Here is a 27818-nt window from a genome sequence, read left to right as displayed (position 1 = left end):
CGTGTACCCCCGCTAATTTGAACGGTACCTCATGCAAACCATCGAGGTTCATTTTTAATTTGAACTTCTAGTCACCCTAGAACCGTGTTTCTGGTTACCTCTTTCACTGTTTTGTTTTGATTCTGCGTTCCGTTCCACATCGTTTCATTTTATTTTACTCCGTTCCATGAGCTAAATGACGTTTGAACCATTTTTAATCTGAACGATGTGCAAATTAGCGGGGTACAAATTAAAAAGTGTTCAGATTAAATGTGGTCAAACCAACGGGGGTACCCGGTATTAGAATCAACGTAGTTCTATTCCTCAAGTGAACAAGGGCAAACACTATGACGGATTGAATGAATTGCTTGCTTTTCCCGTAATAATTCCCATATAAACTTTGAAGGGCTTGTGCAGTCTCAATTTTCATCCAAGTAAGCTCAAAATGCCAATAATCCAAAACATTTTTTAGAATTTTCATGTTTTCGAGGAAAACAGTTTAAAACCTTTCAACCCCAGTCAGAAACACGTTTTCATGAACCCTTCAGAAATGTTCCGCGCATGACTGTTCAATCTACGTTCATCCTCTATAAGACACACATATACAACTCATATACAACCAAAAGTACTGGCACATGCGAACGATTTCAGCTGTTTTATTGCGCTATAACCCTCTTCGACGAAAGCATTGATAGATTGAAAAATCAAAACAAAAATCATACCAAGAATCATACCTTGTTCACCCACACACAGGGTTTCGAGGCCTGCAGTACGGTACGAGGAACATTATCTGCAGTGCCATTAGACCATCCATTGATTGAGTAGTTGATCATGTGTTTACTATACCACGATGTGCTACGGTGTGGTCTTACGGTCTATTTGACCAGCTAAGTGGTTAGAGAAAAACTAGTTAAGAAAGAAGAACAATACACCCACCCAGTTTCATTGAAATCGTCTTGGACGGTGCGACTTCTACCAGACTAGACCGTGTGCAAAGCAAATGAATAGAGGAGGTAATCGTCTCGTCGTTCGACTTACTCATCCACCATCGACGGGTTTACTAGCTGGAAAGTGTTCGCAGTTGCTGCAAATCGCGCACAAATGGTCAAACAGTTGGGATTCCACTATTCTAAATAATCTCGGGAATAAAACAGCAGTTACGTGCACTGAGTGGTAGTGATTATAAACACCTTCGTCGTCGGTCCCTATATCTCTACACTACCGCGGGGAGGAACGATTGGAATGAAGTGAAGCATTCGAGCGTGTATATTAGGGTGGCCCATAATGATTAAACTACAGAACATCTTGAGTTACACCGCCCAAACTTGTACATTTGGGCCCCCAGAAGCTACTGTCTAAGTTCTCTAGGGGGAGCTCAACGCAGTAGCGCAACCAGGATTTAGTTCTAGGGGGGGTTTTGCCAATTTCAAAATACTTTGTCAGAAGATATTTTTAATACAAAAAACATCTAGTTCAAAATTAATATATGCTTTGTTTTTTGCATAGTAAAATGAATTAAGCAATATTACATTCTATTAGCGTGATGCCGTGAATGGTTCTTCTGCTGTGTTGTATCATGTTTTCGAGTTCTTCAACAATGAAAATGGTTTCAGGAATAATCTTTAGGCGCAGCAATTTGCTATAGAAATCATTGCCACTATTGTTGCAGTAGGTCGAAAGTAGATCAGCATTGGAAAACTCATGTAAAACTTTGTAATTGTCACATATTACAATCTAGTTAATTGAGTCCAAAGTTAAAAAGTGAGTTCTGCTTTCATTGTAAAGATTTTATGACAAAATATGTGATGACACCTTGAAGTTTCCAAAATGGTCAATAAATTTTGTTTTTGGATGAATTTGGAATCCTATCGTTTTACTTTTGTAGTGGAATGCTAATGCGTTCATATTTCTAATGGACAAATCCGAGTCACAACAACATTTCCAACATTTTTAGATGAGCACCCTGTTTTTATGAATTATCCACAAAAAAAGGTTTTTCAGAATTTTAATTCATGATCCACACCTACAAAATCTCAAAATTTTTGAAATTACTAGTGAGGCCGCAATACTTCCACAGGCAGCCAAATAATCTTAAAAAATCAAGGAATTTGTATGCTCTGACAGTTACATGGTGCACCAATGAATATATTTGAAGGTTTGACAAACTGTTGAGACAACACGTTTAGAGGCTAGTAATTTTGATTATTTATAAGCTTGTTGTAGTAATATTTCATATTTATCTAACTCCCTGAAGAGTATAAGAGTTAAAAACACAACTTAGAAGAATTAACTTGAAAAACCACAGACATTCCTAGTGATAACACGAGTCTAACTAAGCTACTACTCTGTAGTTGTATAATGTGTAATGTTGAATTTCAAAAATATACTTGGCAAGCCTTATAATTTTTCGGCCCTGGGAGGGGTTTTGACCCCCAAAACCCCCCCTTGGTAACGCCACTGGCTCAACGAGCTTAAAGTTTGTATGGAGAAAATCGACCAAATATAGTTACGGACAAAACAAGATCACTTCAGCATTTCCAAAAACTAACATAGTTTACTAAGAAACATTTATGAATATGAAGAATCAATTTAATCTGGCTCCGTTTTGCTCAGGTATAAACAGTACTCCATTAAAAATAACTCAATGCGCATATTTTTTGGTTTTCTGTCTAACAATAAAAAAGTGTTCTATTATAAAGGCTAAGAAAATGGAGAAATTTATAGGTATTTGAGGTTAAAAAAATCGCTGACTATTATACATCACAGTTACTTAAAAATTCTACGGCTTTTAACCAAACAGTATGTGTAGATTAAACTTTGAAGTAGCATATTATCTTTCTGTTGATTTGTACACCCAATTGTAACTTTTAACATCGTTTAACAAGCCATACACTTCTTCTTTTGGTTCGTCAAAACTTAGGATGGATACATCATCCAATGATTTCAATTCTACAGCTTGTTAATTTTTTTTAAGTTTTATGTACTGGTAGTGTACCATACAGTGGCTAAAAGCATTATTTTTTATAAAATGTATTTGGTAAATTTGTTTCTAGTTATTCTATAGAATATATATGGCATTTTCACAAAGTCTAACTACTGCACATAATACCCAGTAAACCACGTATCGTATAAGAATGTGCATCCAAAATCACATATTCATGCGTTCAAAATCAGAACCGCACAAGATGCCATATTAAACGTTATAAATGTCAATACAAGTTGTATATAAATCCCCAATACGATTCATAAACGACAATCTGAGTTGACAACAAAACATGTCGTAAATAGTGCAACATAGAATCACGTTATGTTGTTTAAACTGACAGATCATATATCAATCTAGAAAGCGTCGTATGAAATCGCAATAACTTAGCAAAAATTGCCACCCAAACTTTGTCTATCTGCTGACGATGGGCCTCAAATAACAACAAAGTATGTGTCGCTGTACATGAAACATGTATTAATATTGGCAAATAATCACCATCAGATATGTAACCCTTGGTGGTACAGTGGTTAGGTACCTGATCTCTGATCCAGAGGTCCCGCGTTCGAGATTCGTTGGAAACTTCTTTTTTTATTTTCAACCAAATTTTGTGACATCGTATATCTGATCGCAGAAAGTCCGAAAAATTCGTGCCAAGTACGCATATAGCCTCCACTTTGGTACGTATATAGCCTTTTCGTGCATTCTATACGATTGAATTGATTCTTATAGAATGATGTATAACAAAAGTTATACCAACCAAAATGTTGACTGGGTAGCTGGGCATCGTCGCCGTCAGGCAGTACGTGCATCGTGTCATGGAGTGTGGGTTCGATTCTCACCTCAGTCATTGGACATTTCTTCAGATGAATTGTTCTTCATATTTTTATTACGCACATACTATACACCACAGAATGTTCTTCACATCTTAAAACAACAAATAGCCATCAATTTTCTAAATCTAAATCGATTTCTATAATGTTATGAGTGAAAGTCCCTTATTTAGATGTCATTAGAACCAGTATGACGTTTATTACATTAGTTTTAAATTGAGCTAGAAATCTTAAAAAGAAACTCTTGCAACACTCGAACATTGGGGTTATTATTGGTCAAGCGTCGCGTTAAAGAAGCCTTTATTTGACTTTTCCTAACTTTTTGAAATAAACATTTAAAAATAATCTTTCAGCGCCCTCTGGGAGCGGTATTGAAAACAAGTGATACATTATCCATTTAAGGTCAATGGTCATTGCCAGTGCTTTTTAAACGCTCTCAATAATCCATTTTGAACCGAATGTTTATCGAAAGATAAATAATCCTAGAATGGAAACCAACATACCTGGCGCGGAATCATTTTCGAAAGAAACTTATACACAACAAATTATAATTTCACACGCTTTACAATTTTTTATTGAGATTCCAATAGACGCCGTGTCAAAGATTTTACAAAAAAGATCATATTCGAATAACCATAAAGCAGGGCCGTCCATTTTCAATTAATTTAAAGCATTTTCAGTCCCGAACTGACTGACTCAAACTTCCCTTTCGACTGAAACTCTACTTTTTCGTTTCAATTCGACAAACATTTCCTTTCATCGCAGCAAGCGTAGTCTTTCATTTCTTTCGTGCTGCCTGTGCGTCGCGCGTCATATAGCCTCAGAGCCTCACCGCAGCGAGCTGGTCTTTCAATCGGTAGTCTCTAACTTTAGGAGCAGATTAATTCAAATGAACGACGTGGTGGCCCGCATACTTTCTCTATCTTAATTTATTGCCTAACAAGTTATATACATTACAAAAAATAGGTAAAATCCAATTTGAAACATTTTGATAGATTTCAATGATATCTACTGAAACGCAGTTCTTACTCTTTCATTTCACCTTTCTTGTTCGCTGCTTTCAATCAGGTAACGAAACGAATGAGTGGTGAAAGAAGAACGAAGCGACGTAGTTGTTCGTCACCATCGAGACGACGCAACCAAACCTTCGTGTTTCACAAAATGCTTTCGAAAATGCACAGCCCTGCCATAAAGGATTCTGATACTACCAAATCAGGACAATTAGATAACAATCCATCAACAATCTTTAAAATGAATCGTTCGAAGATACCTTTAAATAAATTTAAGAGGAATCTATTGAAAAGAACTGTAGTATTCGTTACTGAAGCAGAATTTCTGTAAGAACATTGCAAAAATCATAGTAGAATTCTTGAAGCTTTTTTTGAAGGACAAAACCTTAAAGAGATTAAAGCTTTTCTTGGATAAATTACCTCTTGAAAAATTCCTTAAAGAACCACTAGAAGAGTTTTTGATGGAATCTCAGTAGAAGTTTTTAGAAGAATTCTCGACAGAATTTCTAGAATAGTCTTTCTAGAAATTCCATCATGTTCTTAAGAAATTATCGATAGTATCCCTCAATGAAATATCCCTCAAGAGAAATCGCAGGTGGAATTTTTGGAGAATTCCAGGAGGAATTCCTGGAAGAATTAAATTTCTGGGGGAAGCCCTAAAGGAATGTTTGAAGGACTTCCTGCAGAGATCCCTTAAAGAATTCAAGGAGCAGTCACAAAGTGAAATAAAATGCCAGGAAAATTATTGAGGTTATCTCAGATTTTTTTGGAAAGCTTCCCGAAAAAACACCGAAATTTGAACTGGACGAATCTCTTGAGACTGGAGAAATTTCTAGAGCAATGCTTGGAGAAACTCTTGAAGGAACATCAGGTGCAATATTTGAAAAAAAAATCTGCAGAATGTCTGAAAGAGTCACTGGGCAAGCTTTAGCAGGGATTTGTTGAGGAAGGTTCTGAAGGTTTTTGTAGATCAATCTCTGGCAGATTACATATAGAGCCATCCCTTGGTGGAATGTTAAGAGGATTTCCATGAGAAATCCCTAGAAGTATGACTACAGGAATTGGTTTGCAATGGAACCCCTAGTTTAATTCCAAGACCAATCCCTGATGGAGCTTTTCAGTAGTTTTTTGGGAAAAAAACAGGGTTTTTTTGTGGAAATCCAAGAAAAAATGGAAAGGATTGTGGGAGAAAGAAATAGCTTGAAGAATTTTTAGCGAAACCCCTGGAAGAATCCTTGGAGGAACACCTGATGCCATTTGTGGAGGGATCACTGGAGGAATTTTTGAACGTAATTCTGAAATAATTTCTAGAGAACTAACCAAGGAGAAAACACAGACAAACAGACGTAACACTTAGAACAAATCCCGATCAAAATCATAGTCACGAGGACATGTACGCCCAATGCTAAAATCGGTGTGTTTGGCCGATGGGCCAACAGATGGCGGTAGTGTGTAAACGTCAAACACGAACAAAAACGATGCGAGCGCTGCGGGTGGTGAATTGGCCACCTACCATATATTTGAATCGGCCGTTAAAAAGGTGGTCGATGGACATCGATGAGAGTGTGACGTCTGTTTGTCTGTGGAGAAAACTTTAATTATTCATGCAGGCGTCGCTGTTAGGGTTTAATGGGAAATTGCTGGAGGAATATTTGGACGTGTTCCTTTAGGTATTTCGAAAAGGATTCCAGTTGGAATCCAAAGAGAAATCCTTGAACTCGTGAGAAATTTTGGAGGAATACCTAAATTCTGGAGAAAATACTGGAAGATACTAGCAGAACGTCCCGGAATGAATCCTAGTAGAATCCCTTGGGAAATATGTCGGATAAATCCTTGAAAAATGCCTTGAAGAATCTCTGAAGGAATTCGTGAAGTATTCTTAGGAGAAAGCATCTCTGGAGAAATCTCTCTGAAGGAATACGATACAAGATACGGGGTACGTTGAAATGGCTTGAATAAGATTGAACTAATAATAAATCTTCGAGTTTAGTTTTAGTAGAATACCTATAAGTAGATGAAAAAAACGAATTTAGTACTATACCATTTAATTACACTAGAGTTTGTATCCTTTGACAGATAAGTCGAGTCTAGTACACGACACTGAAGACGGCCTTACAGTTGAGGTCGAAATACGCGTATCTGTCTAAGGATACAAACTCTAGTGGAATTAAATGGTATAGTACTAAATTCGGTTTTTTCATTAAACTAATAGTTATCATAGTAAAATTTAATAATGATGAGAACTACAGAAACATTTAGATACCAAATAAAATAACCTTCTAGGGACGAAAAATCTGTCAACATTTGTTGGCATCATGTTCAAAACTTTGCTTTTCTTCTTGCTCCACCCTTTGGATTTTCTGAAGGAATCTTCTATGAAAAGCTCGGAAAATCGATCTTCAGAAGAATATCTGGAGGAACTCCGGGAAAAATTCGTAGAGGTGGAATTCTTGGAATAATCTGCAGTAGAATACCTGTAGGCATCTCTGGATGAATTCTTGGAAGAATCTTGCAACTTTTTTCTGGGGCCCTATAGAAACCGTTTCAAAAAATCGGATTTCGATCAACAGTTCCTATAGGTTAGAACAAAGTTTCTATTTGATTACAGGTTAAAACCCTGAATTTAGACTCTTCGAGGGATACTTGTGGACTTCGGCCGTATTTTCAGCTCTGTGGAACTCTTTGAAAGTATATTTTGCATACACAGTATGGGATATAGAAAAATCGAAAGTCGTCATTACATGGTTTATAGATGTTTTCATATGGAAAAAGAAAACACAAATTGTATGCATTATTTTTTATTATCTAATCTCTTAAGACACCGTTTTATTCTTTGAACATGATTTGTATTTGTTACTTTCTCTTTACTAGAGAGAAATTGGAAGCATATATTCAAGTTTTAACATACAGTCATCGAGTTCAATATATTTGTGGTGCAAGTTTTTAAAACGATGAGCATTGTCTTGAACATTCTCCCATGTCAAATTGAAATTGGTTTCTACTTAAATTGTAGAATGGATATATCCTAGAGACTTTAACATATTTTAGAATAAAAGGCTGGTTCTGGAGAGCCGTGGTTGAACCTGCATAGAAGTGTGAAAAGCGGCTGCTAAAACCTATGAACTAGGATTGATATAAGTAGTCTCTCACCAAAGAAACAAACTTCTTTCCCAAAAAACTCATATAGACCTCTGTATTTTTCATTACACTTTTACAAAATATAAATAAAAGCACATCAAACTTATAAGACGCAAATGCATTCAAAACCATGACCCTGGCAGAATATGTTATTGTGACCATGAAAAACACGTTTTCTAAGATCCCCTCCATCATCTGATACCAAACAAACTAATATTTTTAACAATTGAATGGAACTTTCGATTTCCTTTTTGACTTGTAGACAACAAAACTTTCAAATTTGCTCTAGTATATCATTTAAATAAGTAACAAATATGACAAAAATGATCCGCTGCATTGGTCTTAACAGTTTTTTTTTCATATATAAATGGGTCACCCTACTATATGCATGGGTGTGATAAAATGGGGAGAATGACAAAGAAAAGAAGACTTCTCGAGTTTGCATGTGCCGTACGGAAAACGGGTAGGTAGATTAGATTGACGCTGACTGTGCGGCGAAGTGAGCGAATGGAAGGTGTTTCTCAATAGTGTTTGAACAAAACGCAGTGCTCGCAATGGCATAGAAAAATTCCCAAATTGAAACCACCCGGGGGTCTCGGTGGGCCCATGTTAAGTGGGTGAAACGATCATCGATAGTAGAGGTCAGTAGGTAGTTGATGCGTAAGGCGAGAAGTATCTCTCCAGGTTTAAATTTAAACTAGAATGGTGTACAAAAAGTGAATCAAGAACGACGACGACGCCGCCGACTAGCGTAGTGCTCTCTGTACTGCCGATGGCGCCCAATGCAAAAGAGGTACCGTCAACTGAGGTAGCGTTGGACACATTATGACGCAATGGTCTATTGATAAACTAGTAGTCTTTCAGCTTCTTTCTGATGTTACAGCCATCGAAAAAATAAAACGACCATTGACTTATGATCACGCTAATTGGCAAAAACCGTTTAAAATGTTGGCCATGATGGTAATTTTGCAAAAATGTTTATACGGGAAAATCTTTCTGTAAAATATATGTACATCATGTTTAACATATGATTCTTGTGATACACACAAAAACAGTTCTTATTTTTGAGTAAAATTTTGATTTTTACAAAGACGAAACAAAAATGTCTAAAAACTATGTGTCAAAATTTAGTGTCCACTTGGCCTTTCCTTAACCCTCTAATACCCAACCCCGCCTTTAGACGGGGTACACTTTAGAATTTTGTGTATTTTTTCGTAGCTCGGAAATCAAAATGATTTTATTTTTGGCTTATACCTTGACTCATAACACGCATATAAGAAAAGTTTGTTATGACTTTTGAAACTTTTTTGTATTTTTAGAAATTGTTCGAAAAATTGCATTCTTATATAACCTACAAATGCCTGGGCTTCATTTAACGTGTAATATAAAAAATCGTACCTTTTATATTTTTCTACGATTAACCTATCACAAAAGAAGAGCCTGGTAGTATTAAAATCATTTCAAACCTGTTTTTTCCGTTAGTTACACGGAAAATAAAATACGCTCCGAAAAAAAATTGAAAATTTAATATATTTAAAAATACCGTAACAATTTAAATATTTATTATTGCCAAAAATCAACAACTAGAAAAGTTGAAGAAAAAATGAAAAAAGTTAGGGATGTTCAAAAATAAAAATTATAAAAATCAAAAACCAAAATTTAAAAATTTGCGAATAAAAATAAATAAATGCCCAAACCGTGTTTAAAACGATTTTAGATAACGAAAAATAATACTTTAATCGAAAATAAAAATTTGGGTATTAGAGGGTTAACATAGTACGGTGGCACGTAAATGTCATTTTTCAACAAACTATGAATGGTTCGTCACTGTGAGTGTCGGCATGAACTCTTATTCATAAATTATTTATGTGTTACATATTATATTTTCAAAACAAGGGGTGTTTTACTTTTATTTTTGTTATTAAAAAACTTTAAATGGTCCAACACTATAAGTGTAGACTTGCAAAAGGTTCACTTTATACAATAAACTTTGAATGATTGGCCACTGTAAGTGTCGGAATAAGAGCGTTCTGTGATGGTCCAGCCAATAGATTGTTCTTTTCTTTTCATATGAGTGAAGTGCTCACATTAAGTGCTCAATGTAATCTCAGTTCACGGTACCTCGCATCACTGTTGTTAGTGCAGTCAACCGGTGTGACTGACAATATGAGTGCAGCGTGTTACTCGATGGCGTCGTCGTCGCCGTAAGCGTCAGGAATTATCGTGTGAAAGTTGCAAAAGCGATCAACCGGTAGCGCACAAGCAGTGGCGTCATTCACTGTTGGTGTGCTCTTCTCTCCAGTCCACCCAGGTCAGAGTCATACATAGTTCGGACAAGTGGAAGAATTGTCGCGTCATTACCGAAACAAATAGACATCATCCGAGAGCAGCATGGCAGTTTCAAAATTCAGGTGAGTCACGCCCGGTTTTCAATTTGAATTCCCTTGTTGTGCAGTAATTTTATTATTTATGAAATTGGCTTGGACTTTTTGGGGGATAACATTAATGTTCACGGGTTGTCTTTTGAATAATCATGATTAGGCTACTTGGTAGGATACATATTGATAGCAAATGTTTCTGGAGACATAGAATAATGCTAAGTGTGGATATAATCTTATGTAATTTTGTTGTGGACCATACGTTGTTTATACTAGGTTTGCTAGAGGCTATAGAGTATCTCTGACTAAATAACTGCAGCTGTTGAGCGGGTACATAAAAGATATTAGCGATAGCATTTCAGATAAGCATATGGTGCAAATATTTGGTGGTGTAGGGAATGGGAATTGATATGATTAATTTGGATGTGTCGAACGGAAATACAGGTGGTACATGTTCCTTATAAACAAGGTGGTTCGCTGTATAACATGGAGCAATTCTCGCTGAAACCAGGCCGCCATCGGCACCCATCGTTAGAATTCCAATTTTATGTCACTGATCGCTAGTTTTCGATAAAACTTAAGGGTGGTCCTTTAGGTTTTCTCAAATTGGTGGACCCCTCGTACGCCAGCTAGCTGAACAGTTTGCGAAAAAAGCCCATTTTTTGATAAATCTTGGGTATTTCTTCACGAGATATGTCTCATATTTCGCTTGGAACACATAGCAAACTTAGTAGCATCGTATTTAAACTTGAAAAAATTTTGGCGGTCATTTTAAATTTGTCCGCCATCCTGAATTTTGTTAGAAAAATCGATTTTTCACCATTAGCGCACCGCTAGTTTTGAATTCTGAAATCACCATCAGAAAGCTGAGGAAAAATTGCGTAAGATAGGCTACAGAAACTAAGTGAGCAATGGTATTTACCCTATCAAATGAACGATTTTCTAAATCATGTTATACGATTTTGACGTATATGGCGAGTGCAATCGATACAAACATCATTTTTTGTACAACAAAGAAACAAGTTTTCAACCTTTGGGGTTTTATTCGAGTCGAGTAAAGAATAAGAATATTATTTTTAGTGAAAAAATCTGGCGGCCATCTTGGATTTTGACGCCATCTTGATTTTAGGTAGTAGAATTAATTTTTCACCTTAATAGCGTTCAGCATGTCGAATTTAGAGGCTACCAATAAAAAAAGGTTACGTATACTCTTCTTCTTATTATTCTTCATTCTTCTATTCTACTGGAACCGAGCCTGATACTCAGCTTTATTAGTTATAAATCCAGGTTATTAAACAGGAATTTTCTTTTTTAATGCGATTTCTGACAACAGAATAATTCTTCGACATATCTTTGAATTCAGTAATAATAAAAAAATAAATTCAATAAATGAAAACCGTCAAAAAACATTGATTGTATTAAACAAACATTTTTTTACCATATGCATTGTTGTTCATTGTATCAAGTTTATAGATTGCGTGTCGGGACATCAATAAGCCTTGTGGTAATATCTGTAGTTCTAACGTAAAACATTGACAAAAGTGCATTAATTTATAATGAAAGTTTTAAATTTTGAAGCAAAAAACATCCTTGATTTTCTAAGTCATAAAGTATCGTTTTTAGTACCGCCCAATATGCATGTGAAAAATAGCGAAATTGAATGATGAGAAGCAGGTTCTAATGTGGACGGAATGCCGAAAGGCAGGTGTATAATTTAGAGGTTAGAAAAACTGGCGGCCATCTTGGCTTTCGACGTCATCTTGGTTTTTTAGCAGTTGCATGATTTTTTACCATCTCAGTGCTCATCATGTTGAATTATAAGGCCTTCGTTAAAAAAAAAACAATCAGATTCTATCTTTCTTATCTTATCTCAGCTGTTCAACTGATTGTTTATTTGTATCAATGGTTTTAAATAAATGAAAGAAATAATGCTATTTTACAACTCGAAGATATGCAGAAGAATCATTCAGGTAGCAAATAAGCGTTAAAAAATCCTATTTGATAATTTGTTTTTAAAACTAGTTAAGCTGAAGGGCTGGCTCTGTTCCAGTAGGGACGTAACGTGAGGAAAAAGAAGAATAAGTGTAACGGTAGCAATGAAATTCAATATGTAGAGTGCTAACAAGGTGAAAACTCATTCTACTACTTAAAGATGGCGTCAAAATCCAAGTTGGCCGCCAGATTTTTTCATTCAAATTAATACTCTTATTCTTCATCTGTCTCAAATAATACACCAACAATTGAAAACTTGTTTCTTTGTTGTACAAAAAATTATGTTTGCATTGATTGCACTCGCCATATACGTCAAAATCGTATAACATGATTTAGAAAATCGTTCATTTGATAGGGTAAATACCTTTGCTCACCTAGTTTTTGTAACCTATCCCGAGCAGAAGAAAATAATTACTGAATACCAAATTGAGGTATTCCATAACAGACAATTTCCAATACTGCATACCTGAATGAGGTATGAATTAGCCCTGCATAAGAGGTAAAATACCTCAAATAATATCTCAAGCATATTCTACGAACACCAAACTGATAACTAGATCAGGTATTGTAATACCTCAATAATACTTGATGGATTTTCATATAAAAATGAAATTTTTCAATTATAGTTCAATACCTCCAGCAGACCTCAATAGCTGTTTAATACCTCAATGAGGTATTCTTAATTGTTTTAAAGATTTTTTTCAATACCATTATAATACCAAATTGAGGTATTAACAACTGAACAATACCTAATTTTGGTATGATACCAAAAAATGGTATGCATAAGTTATTGCGGAGTTATTTGTTCCTCCTCGGGATCTTACGCAAATTTTCCTCAGCTTTCTTATATTGATCTCAGAATTCAAAACTAGCGGTGCGCTAATGGTGAAAAATCGATTTTTCTAACAAAATTCAAGATGGCGGCCAAATTAAAAATGGCCGCCAAAATTTTTTCAAGTTTAAATGAAAGCTATATCCTTTCTCTATACGATGCCACTAAGTTTGCTATGTGTTCCAAGCGAAATATGAGACATATCCCGTGAAGAAATACCCAAGATTTATCAAAAAATGGGCTTTTTTCGCAAACTGTTCAGCTAGCTGGCGTACGAGGGGTCCACCAATTTGAGAAAACAGAAAGGACCACCCTTAAGTTTTATCGAAAACTAGCGATCAGTGACATAAAATTGGAATTCTAACGATGGGTGCCGATGGCGGCCTGGTTTCAGCGAGAATTGCTATTGATACAATCCGATTAGATGAAATTAGCATATTAAAACATCTCCGTAATTTTGTGTTACTGTCCGTACAGCTTTTCCAGTGATAAAATGTTTCGAGTTCCGGTACCTTCTAAGATATGTATGAATTCTAAATTTCATTAACTTTTAATAGCATAATCTATCATCGCTACTGTTAAACTGAATGAACAAATGCAATGCAATGCATTTGCAATTTCTGAACAAATATTTGAAATTATTTCATCTCCAATGATCTATAATTGAATACCAAAGAGTTTCTTCATAAGCCTACCGGGCGTTATATCAAATCGTTTCAACAACTTCAATCACATAGGAGGAGATCTCCCAGTACCGGACAGCACCCAATACCGGACAAAGTCGAAACATTGAGAAATCATGCTCCGATCAAGATGGTGTATTAGAAGAAAAGGAAGCTATAATGGAGATTAACGTTTGCGTAGAATACCACATCCTTGAAATTTGCATACCTTTTTAAAAAAGTAAAGATGTTTGAAAATTGTTTAAAATTTGACGTATCGCCGTAAATTTGAGCCTAATTGGTAATTTTGTTGAATATGGCAAAATAATTTGGATCACGCAAGCATGATTGAATATTATCATAATTTGAAAGTATGAGTGTATTTTGCACTATATTTCAACTAGATATGGTCAAACTACAATTTTGGTCTAGAACTTCCTGTTCCCCACTTACGGACAGCTTCATTTGTTATATGATACTTTTGTAATTTTCGCACCAGTTTCTCAAAATACATTCATTTTTCATAGATTTCGTCAATCATTGTATCAAAGATGCAATAAAAATAAGAAGAATGAAAATTCAGTACAACACGTAAAATGTGATGTTTTTCATCAAATACGGAAGAGATTTTTTTATGGCTAACTTGCAGACTAAGTAAAACTCAAATTACTCTTGTGAATGTTGCAAATGCATTGAATTGGCAATGAAATACTATTCCTGGAGTAAAAACATTCAATGATATACACATTAACAGAATTCGAGGCATTTCCAGATCGTGTCCGGTATTGGGAGCCACCTTTTATGATAGGTCAATTTGGTACAAAAATGCATTTTAAAAGTACAATGTCAAAATTCATATTTATATTTTCAAATTTATTTTTGTACGCTTCAAAAATGATAAAATTTATCATAAATGCGCATCAAGACCGCATAAAATCAATAGTTTTTAAATAATGAATTTAGCGGCTTAGGTGTCCGGTACTGGGGGATCTCCCCCTACACTTAATAATCTACCTACCTCTGTCTTTGTTTGTAATCGTGTACTTCGTTTTGGTAGAGTTGCTGCACAATAATATATTATAATAAAATATGTTGTGTAAATAATAATAAAATTTCCTTCGTCATATTGCAGTGACGTCGACGAGTATGGCTTCAAGCGGGAACCGGACTTCGACTACCAGTCGTACGAGAACATAATGTCCAGATACTACACGGTGCTGACGACGCGGAGCATGAAGTGGCAAAAGTTCGCCAAAGATGCGGACATTCTATCGAACCCTCGCAAGTTGAAACGCTTCGTCCGCAAGGGCATTCCTGGTCCCCTGCGGGAGGAAGTGTGGATGAAATCGTCCGGTGCCTATCGAATGCAGCAGCAAGAGCCCAGTCTCTATCAGACTTTGCTGCGGTACGAGTACGATCAGGAAATTTGTGAGTTGAGGTTGGTTGTTTGTTGTCTATAGGAAACTCATTTATATTTAATTATGTTCACCAGCGGACCAAATCAAAATCGATCTTCCCCGTACCTTCCCGGACAACATCCACTTCGAACAGTATAAGCTCGGTCTATACAACGTGCTGATATCGTATGCACATCACAACGTAGCGGTCGGCTACTGCCAGGGACTGAATTACATTGCCGGTGAGTAAATGACGTCTTTTATAAGGCTAGGGCAACGACGTCAGACGAAGACGGAAAATCAAAATGCAAAAGTTTTGTACAATGAAAGGTTCATACGCTTATGTTGATTTAATTTCTCCCCCCGCAGGTCTGATACTGATTGTGACGAAGAATGAAGAATCAACGTTTTGGTTGCTCAAAGTGCTGGTTGAGAACATCGTCCCACTCTACCACACCAAAAAGATGGAAAACCTCATTACGGATATCGACGTTCTCAGCGAACTGGTTAGGCTACGAGTACCGGATGTGCATAAACACATCGCTGATTTAGGTAAGAAAGCAACGTTATGCTTAAATCACAATGACGGACAAAACTTTTAGACCCATCCATTTTTTTTCATAATAACTGAATTGCTATATAGATTAACCTCTTTTTACAAACATTTTTTTACGACGCACATTGCGTTGCTCCATATACAAAAATCAAATTTCAAGTTATTTTCTCCGGCGATAGTAAGTACACAGTACCAAAAAATCATGTGATTTACGTCTTTTGGGATGCACATAAAAGAAGCGAGCCAAATGACGTAAATTTGAGTCGAATTTTAAATACGTTAATGTCTGATTCTGGAAATGTCGCTCACACTTCTATCGTTTTCGTGTCCTTCAACATGTAAAATTACATTTTTGGTTAAATACATCTTCAAGGCCACGTTTTTGTGTCGTTCCATCACTTACATCATGTGCCATTCAGTCACAACTAGAATTATGTCCACAGTAATTTTCATTATTTTTAAGAGTGTATTCACAAGTGTCTATAGATAACATCCGTTATTGAAATTGAATTTTACATGACATATCATGTAAATATCTATGATATTCCACGCTCCAATGCACATATTATATGTCTCAGAAATTGACACGTTTCGTTCGAACTGTGAATTTGATTACAGATTCCAAAAAAAAATCCGCCGAGTTCCACCCTAGATCACGCACAGGCATGTCTCTTAGAGTGTCCTCTAAGAGGTCTGAAAGATACAGCTGCAACTCTACGAGATTTTTGACTATTTTTAGGTACACTCTTTTGTAATATCTCGTGGGAGATTGGGTTCTAAACGGTAATTAAACCAGCACAAGTATGAATATGAGTTGTTTGTGGTAAAAAATCCGAAAATTTTACAACGCTTTGTGGTCTTGGCTCAACCAGACATTACACCAGATCAAGTTTATGTTTAAAATAATATATTTTATATGTGGTTTCCAAGATTGTATTCAAATTTAATATTAAAAACTGAAAAAAATGTAGTTTTGTCGCACAAAGACGTATAAGTCACTTTTGCAGCTACGAGTGAGAAGAGACATATTTGCAAATAACTTCTTACATCATTATAAGCAATAACAGTACAAATTGCAATACTTTTCTTGGCAAATAATGAAATTGGCGCTTGAGACAGTTTTGTGATTATGCGTACAGTATATGTCATTTATGCAAATTGTAGCTCTTTTGACCAGAAACAACTTTCCATTCCATACCAAGGTGCTCAAACGGCTTGATCTTCCAGTTTTGATTTTTGTCCCGCATCTCCATACGTGCAACGCACTGTGCGACGGTTCGTTTTACAACCACTTTTTTACAGTCGAAATTAACGATCTATATACACCCGATTCTGTTTTTGCACGGATTTTTTTTACACGGCCGTGCAAAACAAGTTTCCATACATTTTTTTCCGCCAAAACCTTAGTTTTGCATGAAACGTCGAGAAATGGTGTTACTTTTTTTACACGGTTTTTGAAATTTTGAACTGAAAACTTTTTTTGCACGGTACGCATCCCCCGTTCAAAAACAGAATCGGGTGTATATTCAATTGAGGGGCCAGATAGCCGTAACAGTAAAGGCGTAGCTATTCAATAAGATCAAGCTGAGGAACGTGGATTTTTTTTGAGTCCCACCGGTCGAGGATCTTTTCGTAAAGGAAGTTCTCTCGACATCCCAGGGCATAGAGTATCTTCGTACCTGTCACACGATATACACACATAATAATTGTGGAAGTCCTCATAAGAACACTAATCTGAGAATCAGGCTCTGTCTCAGTTGGGACGTAACGCCAGAAATAATAAAAAGAAATATTCTAGGTTACGTACAAGGTATCAAATTAGATGTGGTCATGATGTACCGTAAAGTTGTGGACAAACTTGAAGACCTTCTTAAGCTAATCTGTCTTTCTGTCGTTAGATGGCAACACTGTTCCATTAGACTCAAATAAATTTCAATAAGTTGGAACCAGAACAAGATAGCATTGTTGAATGTTCAACAATCTAATACGACTTTCTATTATCGAAAGCTAACACCTACTGATCAAAGTAACAATTATAAAAACAATATTGATACCTGGCAACGATGTGCGTATAGAAGTATGCATACGTATAAGTTATTTTAAGTTTGATATGATGCCATTGGAAGACGTCATACTCGAATGTTGAAAGAATGTTTAGCAAAATGAGATACCATGCAACTTTAATGCCATACATATTAAATAATGAAAAACTCTTATAATAGTTGGCAACACTGTCTGGATAAATTATAAATAAGTGCAATGTATCAAATCAGTTACTAGATAGAGAATTCAGGTCAGGACAAAATGTCGAGAGAGAAAATGTCGAAAGACAAAACGTCGGAAGAACAAAACGTTCAAATTATAAATTTTAAACAACGATCTTAAATTATTTTTCAGAGTCCTTGTTTTAAATCGTGTCCGATAACATTGGTTTTTTTTTGTAACTTTTGGTACATAGTGATGTTTTGATTCTTTTTGAAGAAAATAACGATTCCTTAGGGAACTAATGCGTAGATATAACCCACGTGAATTTATCAGAGTTTCAGATGTTTCTCATGTTTGTTCATTTGTGTTTTCAAAAAAATACTTTGCGTTCTTGAGTAACATTCGTTTATGTTTCTGGTACCACTCCTGGAAAATCCTGGAATGCGATTTTGCTCCCCTAATACCCCTTCGGACACTGTTAGATATCTCCTAAATTACGATTGAATGCTATTGGAAGAAAGAATAGTGTCAAATGAATCCCACTTACGCCACTACACACTTCCTGAAAAGCACTGTAGATAGCTCTGAATCCCCCTTCTGTAAAAAGAGGATCAAAATGGGGCAAAAGGTTGATCGATTTAAAGGGTATTTGAGAAAAAAGAACGCACTTTTGTCCACACCTTTTCCACTATTACCTCCTTGGACAGTGTTACACTTCTCCTGAACTTCATACACTGGTGTGAGAGGGGAGGGGATCAACTTTGCAGAAGTTTCAGATTTTTTAACTTACAGCTGGTTCGAAATATTAAGATTTGATTGATACTATTTTAGCAGTGCTGTCAGCTTATAATATTTTGTTGTATTTCAATTTTCCTCTCCAACCTTGCTATAGCTATAACATATTTAGTTATTCTTTTTATTTGAGCAGTGTTGTCAGCTACATTAAGAATTTTGAATTGATATATGTAACTTATAGTAGTACCTAATACCTTTTCAAACTAATCTAAATATTTAATTAAATAAGATTTGTGATATTTTTCTCTTTAATTTCACTTGACCAGTGTTTCTAGCTTTCAAAAATATTTGGTAATATATATGAACATTAGATAGTTGTTGGAGCTCATTCCTGTTTTGTTGGAAATTCCCTATTGTGCTATCTTGTAATACATCAGAGATACTCGGTAGGGATTATTCATTTGAGAGATTAGCACTATGACTAAACTTGAATGATTGGCAACATACCAGTACTGCCCATAACTGCATATTTGTAACATTCGACAAAAGTAGGCATTGAGTAAATGGGTTACCAAGTTTGAATTTTATTGCAGAATGGGAGGAAACCAAAATTTCAAAAAATTACTAAGAATTCAAAAATGCTTTTTTAAGGGTGAAATTTTGTATAACTCATATCGCATATTGGGTGAATAGTTAGAAAATAATTCTGACAGAAATTTCGTTGCTACTGCAATATGAGGCTCATGTATAATCTCAATGTGACTGTTATGCGGTTACAATTGCCAATGTGACAAAATAACTTGGTATTTTTTTTCGAATTTTTTAGAACAATCTCACAGATCACAAGATTAAAATGTCGAATGTCGAATGTGACAAACATGCAGTTATGGGCAGAGTTCACTTAGCGTCGAAGATAATGTTGTTACATGGACATAAGTTCCTCTTAGTTAAAAACTGTATTTTGTTGCATTGTGACATTTCGATCATACTGGATCAACTGTCAAAATTGCTTTAGTAAAAGAAGATATTTTACTTGAGTGCTTTGCTTTTCAAGTCCGTACTTCGCTGTGGGTTTGAAATATTTAGTTGCTCTTCCTTTTATTTGAGTAGTGTTGTAAGCTTCATACAGAATTTTGCATCGTTACAGACGCATTTCGTGACAACTCTAACAGATGTTGGCAACACCCGCTCAGATTTCAATGCCTAATGGCAATAAAGCCACTTTGCATACTAAGTTTTTCCAAAAAATATCTGGGCTATTTTTAGGATAGGGCCAAATTTTTCTACCAGATTTTTTTTTTCAAAATAATTTAATCGAAAAATGGCAAAAAGTGTTGTATGGATGATTGTAGATAATTGTCTAAATTTTTGACTAAAAATACTAAAACAATCTCATTGAAAAAAAAAAAAGATTTTCAAAAATTAAAGTCGGTTTGAAAAATGATCATATTTCAATTTAATGAAATTTTGTGTCAAGATATTTCAAGCAAAAACTTTTTCTTGTCTCTAATTAAATAAATTTTGAACCAAAACAACACAATTGAAAGTCACAATTATCTCAGAATTCAATGATGGTCAATAAGCGTATCAGTTTTGTTTGATCAGTTTATTTTCAATCATCGAGAATTTTTTTTTCATTTAAAACAAGATATGTTTGCCCAATAAGCTCAAATGCTTCTATTAAATTATTAAATATCTTACAGTTAAATTATATCGCAGCACTTATTTGAAGGCAAATTGTAATTGCTACAGGTTAAATTATTTGTTGAAAAATATTGTTTTATTTATTCTTATAAATCAAACTCATTCTTTCAACAAACTAGTGACACCAATTTCGTCATATGTGCAACTGGATTTTTGACAATAAGTGAATTCTTTATTCTTTAAAAAGTTTACTCATTCTCTTTCCGGAAAAGTACAATTGAATCGATTTATTGATTTGCTTTTCGGAAACAGATAGTCTTCATCAGGATATTCAGCAAATTTTGAAAATATGTACTAATCACACTTAGATTTTTTTCACGAGCTCGGCTTAGAATCTGTATTTCCAATTTTAATCGAGACTCAGCTAACAAATTGTCTAGTTGCTTAGCAACGAAGCTTGAGCTTGAGCTTGATTGGCCGCCCGTGGTTGCTACTCCAGTATCGCCAGAACAGTTGCACTTACACAAGGAACCAACCAAATAACTGCTTGAAGGTAACAGACACCCTCAGTGTATAAGTGCTGCTGATCTTCTATTTTTAGGCAACAATGACGCCTGCCACGTCAAAATGCTGTCCAATGCGGGAAAGGGGGAGGTATTGATGATGCATTAAACTGGCTCCCATAGTAGACCGTATATACCACTGCGTCTACGCAGGAGTTTATGGATTAAGGGAGAGGCATGGCAGAGAGGTATCTTTGGTTAGCAGACTGCCTTTGTATCAGGCGTAAGGAAAAGAGTGCTATAATGAAGATAGAGTGGAAGCGTAGGGAAAAGGTTTGTTGCCCGTCTCTGGTTCTAGCGTTTGCTATGAACGAATAGGGTGTGAGTGTGATAGATTGAGAGTGGACGATAGAAGCCAGTGAAAGATACAACTACAAAGTACGAGGAAAAGGACGGACCTGGGATTGAACCCATGACCTTCTGCATATGAAGCAGAAGCGGTAGCCGTCAGACCATCAACCCCGTCAAACAAATTGTCCAGTTGCTTAGCAATGAAGCATGATTTACTGATACGCGGCTTTAATTTCCTAAGATCCCAGCAAAAATATGTTTGCCGATTACTCGGCTGTGCGGTTAAAATTACCCGAGATTCGGCATTCTAAATAAAGTACACGGATAAAAATCTGGTCCCCACACCATGATTTACAAATCATGAAATTCATAAATTGATTAGGTCATAATATCAGGATCACAAATCATGGTTCCTGGAGTCATAAGCATGATTCCTCACAAGCGTAACATCATTCGTATCGATCACTCTTAATTCAAGATGACGAAGCGGTTGAGTGGTAGAGTACGTGGCTCACAATCGGAAGGTTCTTGGCTCGAATCTCAATGAATGCTATTTTATTTTTTTTTATTTTGTCGATCATAAACGGATGCGTGACTGAGCTGTTTTGGCATTTGAATCATGATTCCGAGCAATCAGCTGCAAAAACCTAACGCGTGTGTTGCGTTACGGCAATCTGACTCATGATATCATGAGTCCAAATCATGGTGTATTTTCATAAGACGAAAACACGCTGGAATCATGATATCATGAGTCATAATCTTGTTTTTGGATTCAGATTTCTACCCGTGTACGTTGATAAACTTCTATTTGTGTGTAGAGAATTTATATAGTTTTATCTTTAAACATTACAAAGAAAGTACAATTCACGCATCAATCCATGAGTAAGTGGAAACCTAATTTAGTACGATAGTGTTTTATTACAAAATTAACACTTTGATTATAAACTTTAAGAATTGTTTTATAATCTGAAGAATTAATGAAAATACTTAAACAATTTCAACAAGATTTGCCTGACATTTTGTCATTTCGACGTTTTGGCATTCGAAATTTTGTCTTTCGACGTTTTGTTGTCTTTTCGACGTTTTGGCATTCGACATTTTGTTACCCAACCGTTATTTTTGATCAAAGTAAAGGAAATTTTTGCTCTGAACAAAAGGAAAAGGTTAAATTCAAACCTGTATCTAGAAAGAATTGAAATTAAAAACTTCGTTGTACAACAAATTACCTCACCATGATGTCCATATCTCCACTTCATTTCGCAAAATATGATCCCATTTTGCAGTTTTTTGATTTTATGATAAAAATGTAACATAACTTGAATGAGTAGAGCGCATTCATATAATTTTTACTTGAATATATACTGTTTTCATTTTAAATCAGGCATATGTTGCGATGACGGAAATACTACTTCTTTTATCGAACTCTAGAATAAGATTTGGTAGTAAAATGTCAAATTAAATTTAATAATTGACATCGAAGTTTAGTACACGACACTGAAGTAAGGCCGTCTCGTAAGTTGAGGTCGAAATACTCGTATATGTCAAAGCATACAAACTTTAGTGTAATTAAATGGTATAGTACTAAATTCGTTTTTTTTATTTACACGTCGAAGATTTATTATCATACTACTTTACTAATAATTCTATTCTTCAATCTTCTTTTAAATTTGAAAATTTGTTTTTTTTTTTAAATTCTCTTTAAGTATTCCAATATAAATGAATATATATGCATTGGTAGGCTGTATGACATGCAACACATATTTAAGCTTGGGTGAGCATTCCATATAGCCATTTTAAAAAGAATAATAGTATCTGAATGTAACAATCCCATATAATGAATTCTTTTGATAACAATTGAGCAATGAAGCCATCTAAAGCAAGAGTTTGAGCCAGTACTAATTTTAAGAGCTCTTGAAATGGAATTTACAACAATATGCTGAATTAAACTGATTCAAAATTGTTTTTACGGTCAAAGGTAGATTATCGCTTATTGTGGATATGGTTTCAGTCCAATAGATATGAATTTTGTTTACAATTTCATCCATTCGTTTGATTCTCACTTGGCCAAAAACATGCTACAAATTATAATTGAAAAAAGAAGCTATTTTATGAATGTCAATTTTTGAATCTTGTATAAGTTTTAATTAAAAACATAGAAAACGCATAAACCATACTCTACGCCATCATCAAACCGTTTACCAGTAAATTTGCAGTGTACATAAAAAAGATAACGTATATTCTGCATGAAATAATAAATAACATAAAGTTGAAATAATAGACGCAAAATCACAAAAACAATACATTAAAAATACATAAATTCAGCGAATTAGTAAAGTGGTCTTAAAGTTTTGTCCGACACTGCACTATGGGCCAGAAATCAAAACTTTGCGACAAAATTCCAAACACTTTCAAAATGAACAAACACCAACCTAAAAGTAAAACAAACTTAAGAAAACATATAAAAGACGTGTTTGGGACGACTAAGATGCATTTTAAATCAAATTGAGAATATTTGTAAGGATTATGAATATTTAGAGAAATATGTTAATTAAGGCATTACATATTCAAATTCGCTCATACATCGTATTACAAAATCCATTGTACATTTTCAAAGATATGATTCATACATTTCAAACTATTCTGAAGGTACACTATTAATTTCTCAGAATTGTTGAAAATGCTTGAAAAATGCGATCATGAAGTCATGGTTGTTTGGAATGCATTGACAACTGTTTATTCAATATACTTTTTGGTTTTTTACAGTATAGGTTTTTCACACCTTGTTTTCACTGTACATAACCTAAAACAAAGCCATACAACCAATGCCATAGTCAAATTATGACTAATGGCATTGTTCAAAATAGAACAAGTTACTATGAATTATATATTTTTTATATATGTAGGTGCTATATTGTTTTAAAAGGTTAGCATTTCACATTCACGCTTCAAGCGTTTCAATCAAAATCACTTTCGAAACATCATGGCCAGAAATAATTTGACTGAAATGGCCTTATTTGATGTGTTCAAACATCAGAGCATCCGGTTTAAACCATCTTTTGGACTCCATCATATAAATACATGCAGGAAATTGTTATATGATAATCATGAATAGATCTAGTAGATCTCATATATGATTGATTTTAAATTTAAATAAATCAAACAGAATTCTTAATCTTCATTTGCTTTCACCGAAATTAGATGATTCGTTTATGCACAGTTTAATAGTTCATATGCTTAAGCTACTAACATTCTCCCGGCAATATTACGCTTAAGTTACCAATATATCTGGCAGTAATTTAATAGCATTCAAACGATTTTTTTAACTTTTCCTTTATTGATGGCCTGCGACCGGGTCATTTGGTGCTGCCTTTTTAGTTTTGTTTTCTTTTAATCTTTTTATTATTTTTCTTGTTTTGTGATATTCCAACGTAGTATTGGTTATTTAACGGAAAGCGAAAATGCGTAGATAGCGATTTTCTAGAATAGCGATTTGTGCACCGTAATCAAAATTTCTAGTTATAAATTTGGAAGAAAAATCACCACAATCATTGACCTGACATGATTTTTGCAATTTAAGGCACAGGAAATCGTAAATATTCATTTCAAATTGAAAAACTTTCGCAACCTAACCTCACTTTTGATCACCAATTGGAGGATAGTACATGGTGTTGCCTAATTCTTTCATTATCTATTGTTCCCTAATATCAATTCACTCTTAGTGAACCATCAAATTTAAAAACAGGCAGGTTATGGATGTTTCTACTTGATTTTAATAACTTTTGCAAAATGTTATACCAATAATTCATTCCTGGTTGAAAAATAATCAGCATGGTTTGTAGATTCTTTTTAGCTAAATTCTACTAAATGTCTATGTTAAATTGATGTCATTGCGATTTGTTTAAAAACATAGACATACAAAAATTTCAGTCGTTTCATTATTCTTCAAAAGTCTTTAATCTTAACCTAGAGGTTGTCCAGAAACCACGCTTCAGTCGTTATAATGAGAGCCTCAATCAGATTCCTCTATTATGGTCTTATCATACCATATGTAACATGGCCTCAAAGAAAACTGCAAAAAATATATTTTTTTTTGTAATTCTTCTACCGACTCTACCCAGATTTCTGAATGTCACCTAGCTCATGAACGGAGCCTTGCTCAAAAGTAGTGCATTATTACAGCTTTAGTTGTTTTTATACCAATCAAACTTATTCAATTGGCTGGATTGTATTACAAACAGCAAAGTTTAAAATATAGGGTTGAAAAATTGACTAAATTATCGCTTGTACTTGAACCGCTGTATCTCGGCCATCCGCAAATATATGCAAAAACTTTTGGTAGCACAAGAAAGAGTGGAGTCTAGGCTTTCACCTCAAACTGGTTGCAAGCCGAATAGGGTGGAATAACTAAACTTTTAAGACGAACTAGTAAAAATGTAGTAATCATTACTGGTACATTGTAAAATCAATGGTCAAATTTAAAATTAACATTATTTTTTTATCACATATGTAAAATGCACTCAATTTGCTTTCGAAAAATGAACACAGAATTATTTTTCTTGCCATTTTTCCCCCAAACCAAATTTTCCAATAATAAGCTGAAATACAAGTTTTTCATTTTAAACAAAATTGATCTCCAGAGAGTACAATGAAATAATGTAATAAATCAAATATGATAGTTGGTATACAATCACACATGTTCCCAATAATGAGAAATTCATCACAATAAGGCTGATACAAATATTAATTTTCTTTTATGTCCGAGACGACTTGGAAGGTACGAGGGGGGGGATAAAAATAAATAAGGAACAAAAAAATAAAAATAAAAAAAAAGTTTTTATTTTGAGTTTTCATTTTTAAAGATAGTTGTTGAACTTTTTGCAATCCACCTCTGGATCATTATTTAACCTGTTTTTTAATTTAAAAATTGAAAAAACCTATTTTTTGTCAAAAAAATGATGAATCTTTTTTTTTTCTCCCCTTCAAAATTTTCGGAATTTTGAAGGGGGGGGGTGACATAAAAGAAAATTAATATTTGTATCAGCCTAATTAATTTTCTTGAAAAAAGATTTTTGGACTTTTGTCGCGAAATTTTGATTTCTGGCCCATAGTGCACTGTATGTGTAGTAAACGCATATCATCCAATCCTCTCATATCTTCAACAGGACTGCCATGGCCTGTGATAGCCACCAAGTGGCTTATTTGCCTTTACGCGGAAGTGGTCCCGACAGAGACCGCCCTTCGGATATGGGACTGTGTGTTTCGCGAGGGCAACAAAATTCTGCTTCGAGTGGGCATTACCATCGTGATACAACTGCGACAGGAAATCCTTGCAACGGATGATATTTCTACGCTAATAGGCCTATTTCGAGCGCTCGAGAAGAATCCCATCCTTATGGATTGTCATCGGTTTGTGAAAAGTATCTTCAAGCTGCCAGGGACGTTGAAACGAGCTGAAATCGATCGACTTCGAAGGCAAATCTATGAAGAAAGGATAGCCAGTAAACAAAAAGATTCCTAGGGGCTGGAGGACTATATCCTCAAGAGATATAGGCTGAACTTGGTGTAACCGGGAACCAAAAGGGTACCCCTATTCAGTGCGTGGCCTTCGTAAGCAAGGATTCAACGTTCCACATTTCAAACGATGTTTCCTGAGAATTCAGTTCGCATAGCAAATGCTAATTGAGTTTGCACTAGAATCAGTTTCCGGGAAGCATCATTTGCAATGATAATAAAAGCTGCCAGATGAGCTCGGTTTCTGCTCAGCTCACCCGCTTCGACAGGAGTGCCGGAAAATTAGAGAATATGGTTTATGGAACACTTCCAGATAAGCGAAATATGCAAATTTTGCTCACGTTGACGACTCACTGGCTTTCACCGGCTGTGATTAGCTGGTTCTTCATCGTAATTAATTGACATCAGATACGTGTCACTACCACAGGTTTTGTTGCTCCATATTTTTTTCTGGTGCTCTTATCAAGTTGATAAAACAAAGATAAGTACGTACAGCATTTCATATGGTTTTAAACGTTTGAAAGTAAATATAATATGAAAGCTCGTCAAATAGCGATATATCGGTGAGAACAACGCGTTAGAAAACGTCCCAAGAAGTATTTATATCGAATATTTGTACAGGCCTGCTCCATTCAAAATAATCAAAAGGATTTTCCAGTTTTAGGTAACGTCAGTATCATTCGTAATGTTGTAGATTGCACGAAATCGCCATAGTGTCTTGTGCGTAGAATTTTCAAATCGCCAGAAGAATTATCGCGCAGCTGGTACTGTCATTGTTAAAACAATAGCTTGGGACATCACAAAAGATAGGCTGGGGTACAAACGTTTCAGCAAAACTGTTCATTGTATCATTAACTGAAGTGAGACCCTTATAATAGAAAACCCTACTTACTACTTAGTCATTAGACGTGTTAGCAAATTGATATGTTTAAGCAGCTACTTAGGACAATAATATATTTTGAAAAATTATCGTTGAATATAGAGGTGCACATCATTGCGAAGCATATGTTGGGTAATTTTACAATGTGATTCATGTTTGTTTTTGTTGTGTAAACTATTGTAAGCAAACTACTTATAGCTCAAATAAAATATACTCCTTGATGGATGAA

The 27818-nt window shown here is 35.0% G+C and overlaps 1 protein-coding gene across 7 annotated transcripts; it reads left to right on the top strand.

The window, feature by feature from the left end:
• The first annotated feature begins 755 nt into the window (after positions 1–755).
• On the top strand, positions 756–27818 carry LOC5566157 (growth hormone-regulated TBC protein 1-A). Of its 7 annotated transcripts, none has more exons than XM_021855943.1 (6): positions 756–992; positions 10246–10354; positions 14940–15235; positions 15300–15446; positions 15574–15756; positions 26361–27818. In XM_021855943.1, the coding sequence occupies exons 2-6, from the start codon at positions 10335–10337 to the stop codon at positions 26714–26716; spliced, it is 1002 nt and encodes a 333-aa protein (XP_021711635.1). In that variant the 5' UTR covers positions 756–992; positions 10246–10334; the 3' UTR covers positions 26717–27818. The 7 variants fall into 7 exon arrangements, with proteins under 7 accessions (XP_021711635.1, XP_021711634.1, XP_021711639.1 ...); XM_021855942.1 differs by having other exon boundaries at positions 10210–10354; XM_021855947.1 differs by having other exon boundaries at positions 759–873.

The sequence above is a fragment of the Aedes aegypti genome, chromosome 3, assembly GCF_002204515.2.
Source record: "Aedes aegypti strain LVP_AGWG chromosome 3, AaegL5.0 Primary Assembly, whole genome shotgun sequence".
In the NCBI taxonomy this organism is placed as follows: domain Eukaryota; kingdom Metazoa; phylum Arthropoda; class Insecta; order Diptera; family Culicidae; genus Aedes; species Aedes aegypti.
The sequence above is the reverse complement of the archived record's forward strand: the minus strand, read 5'-3'. Positions and strand labels throughout refer to the sequence as shown.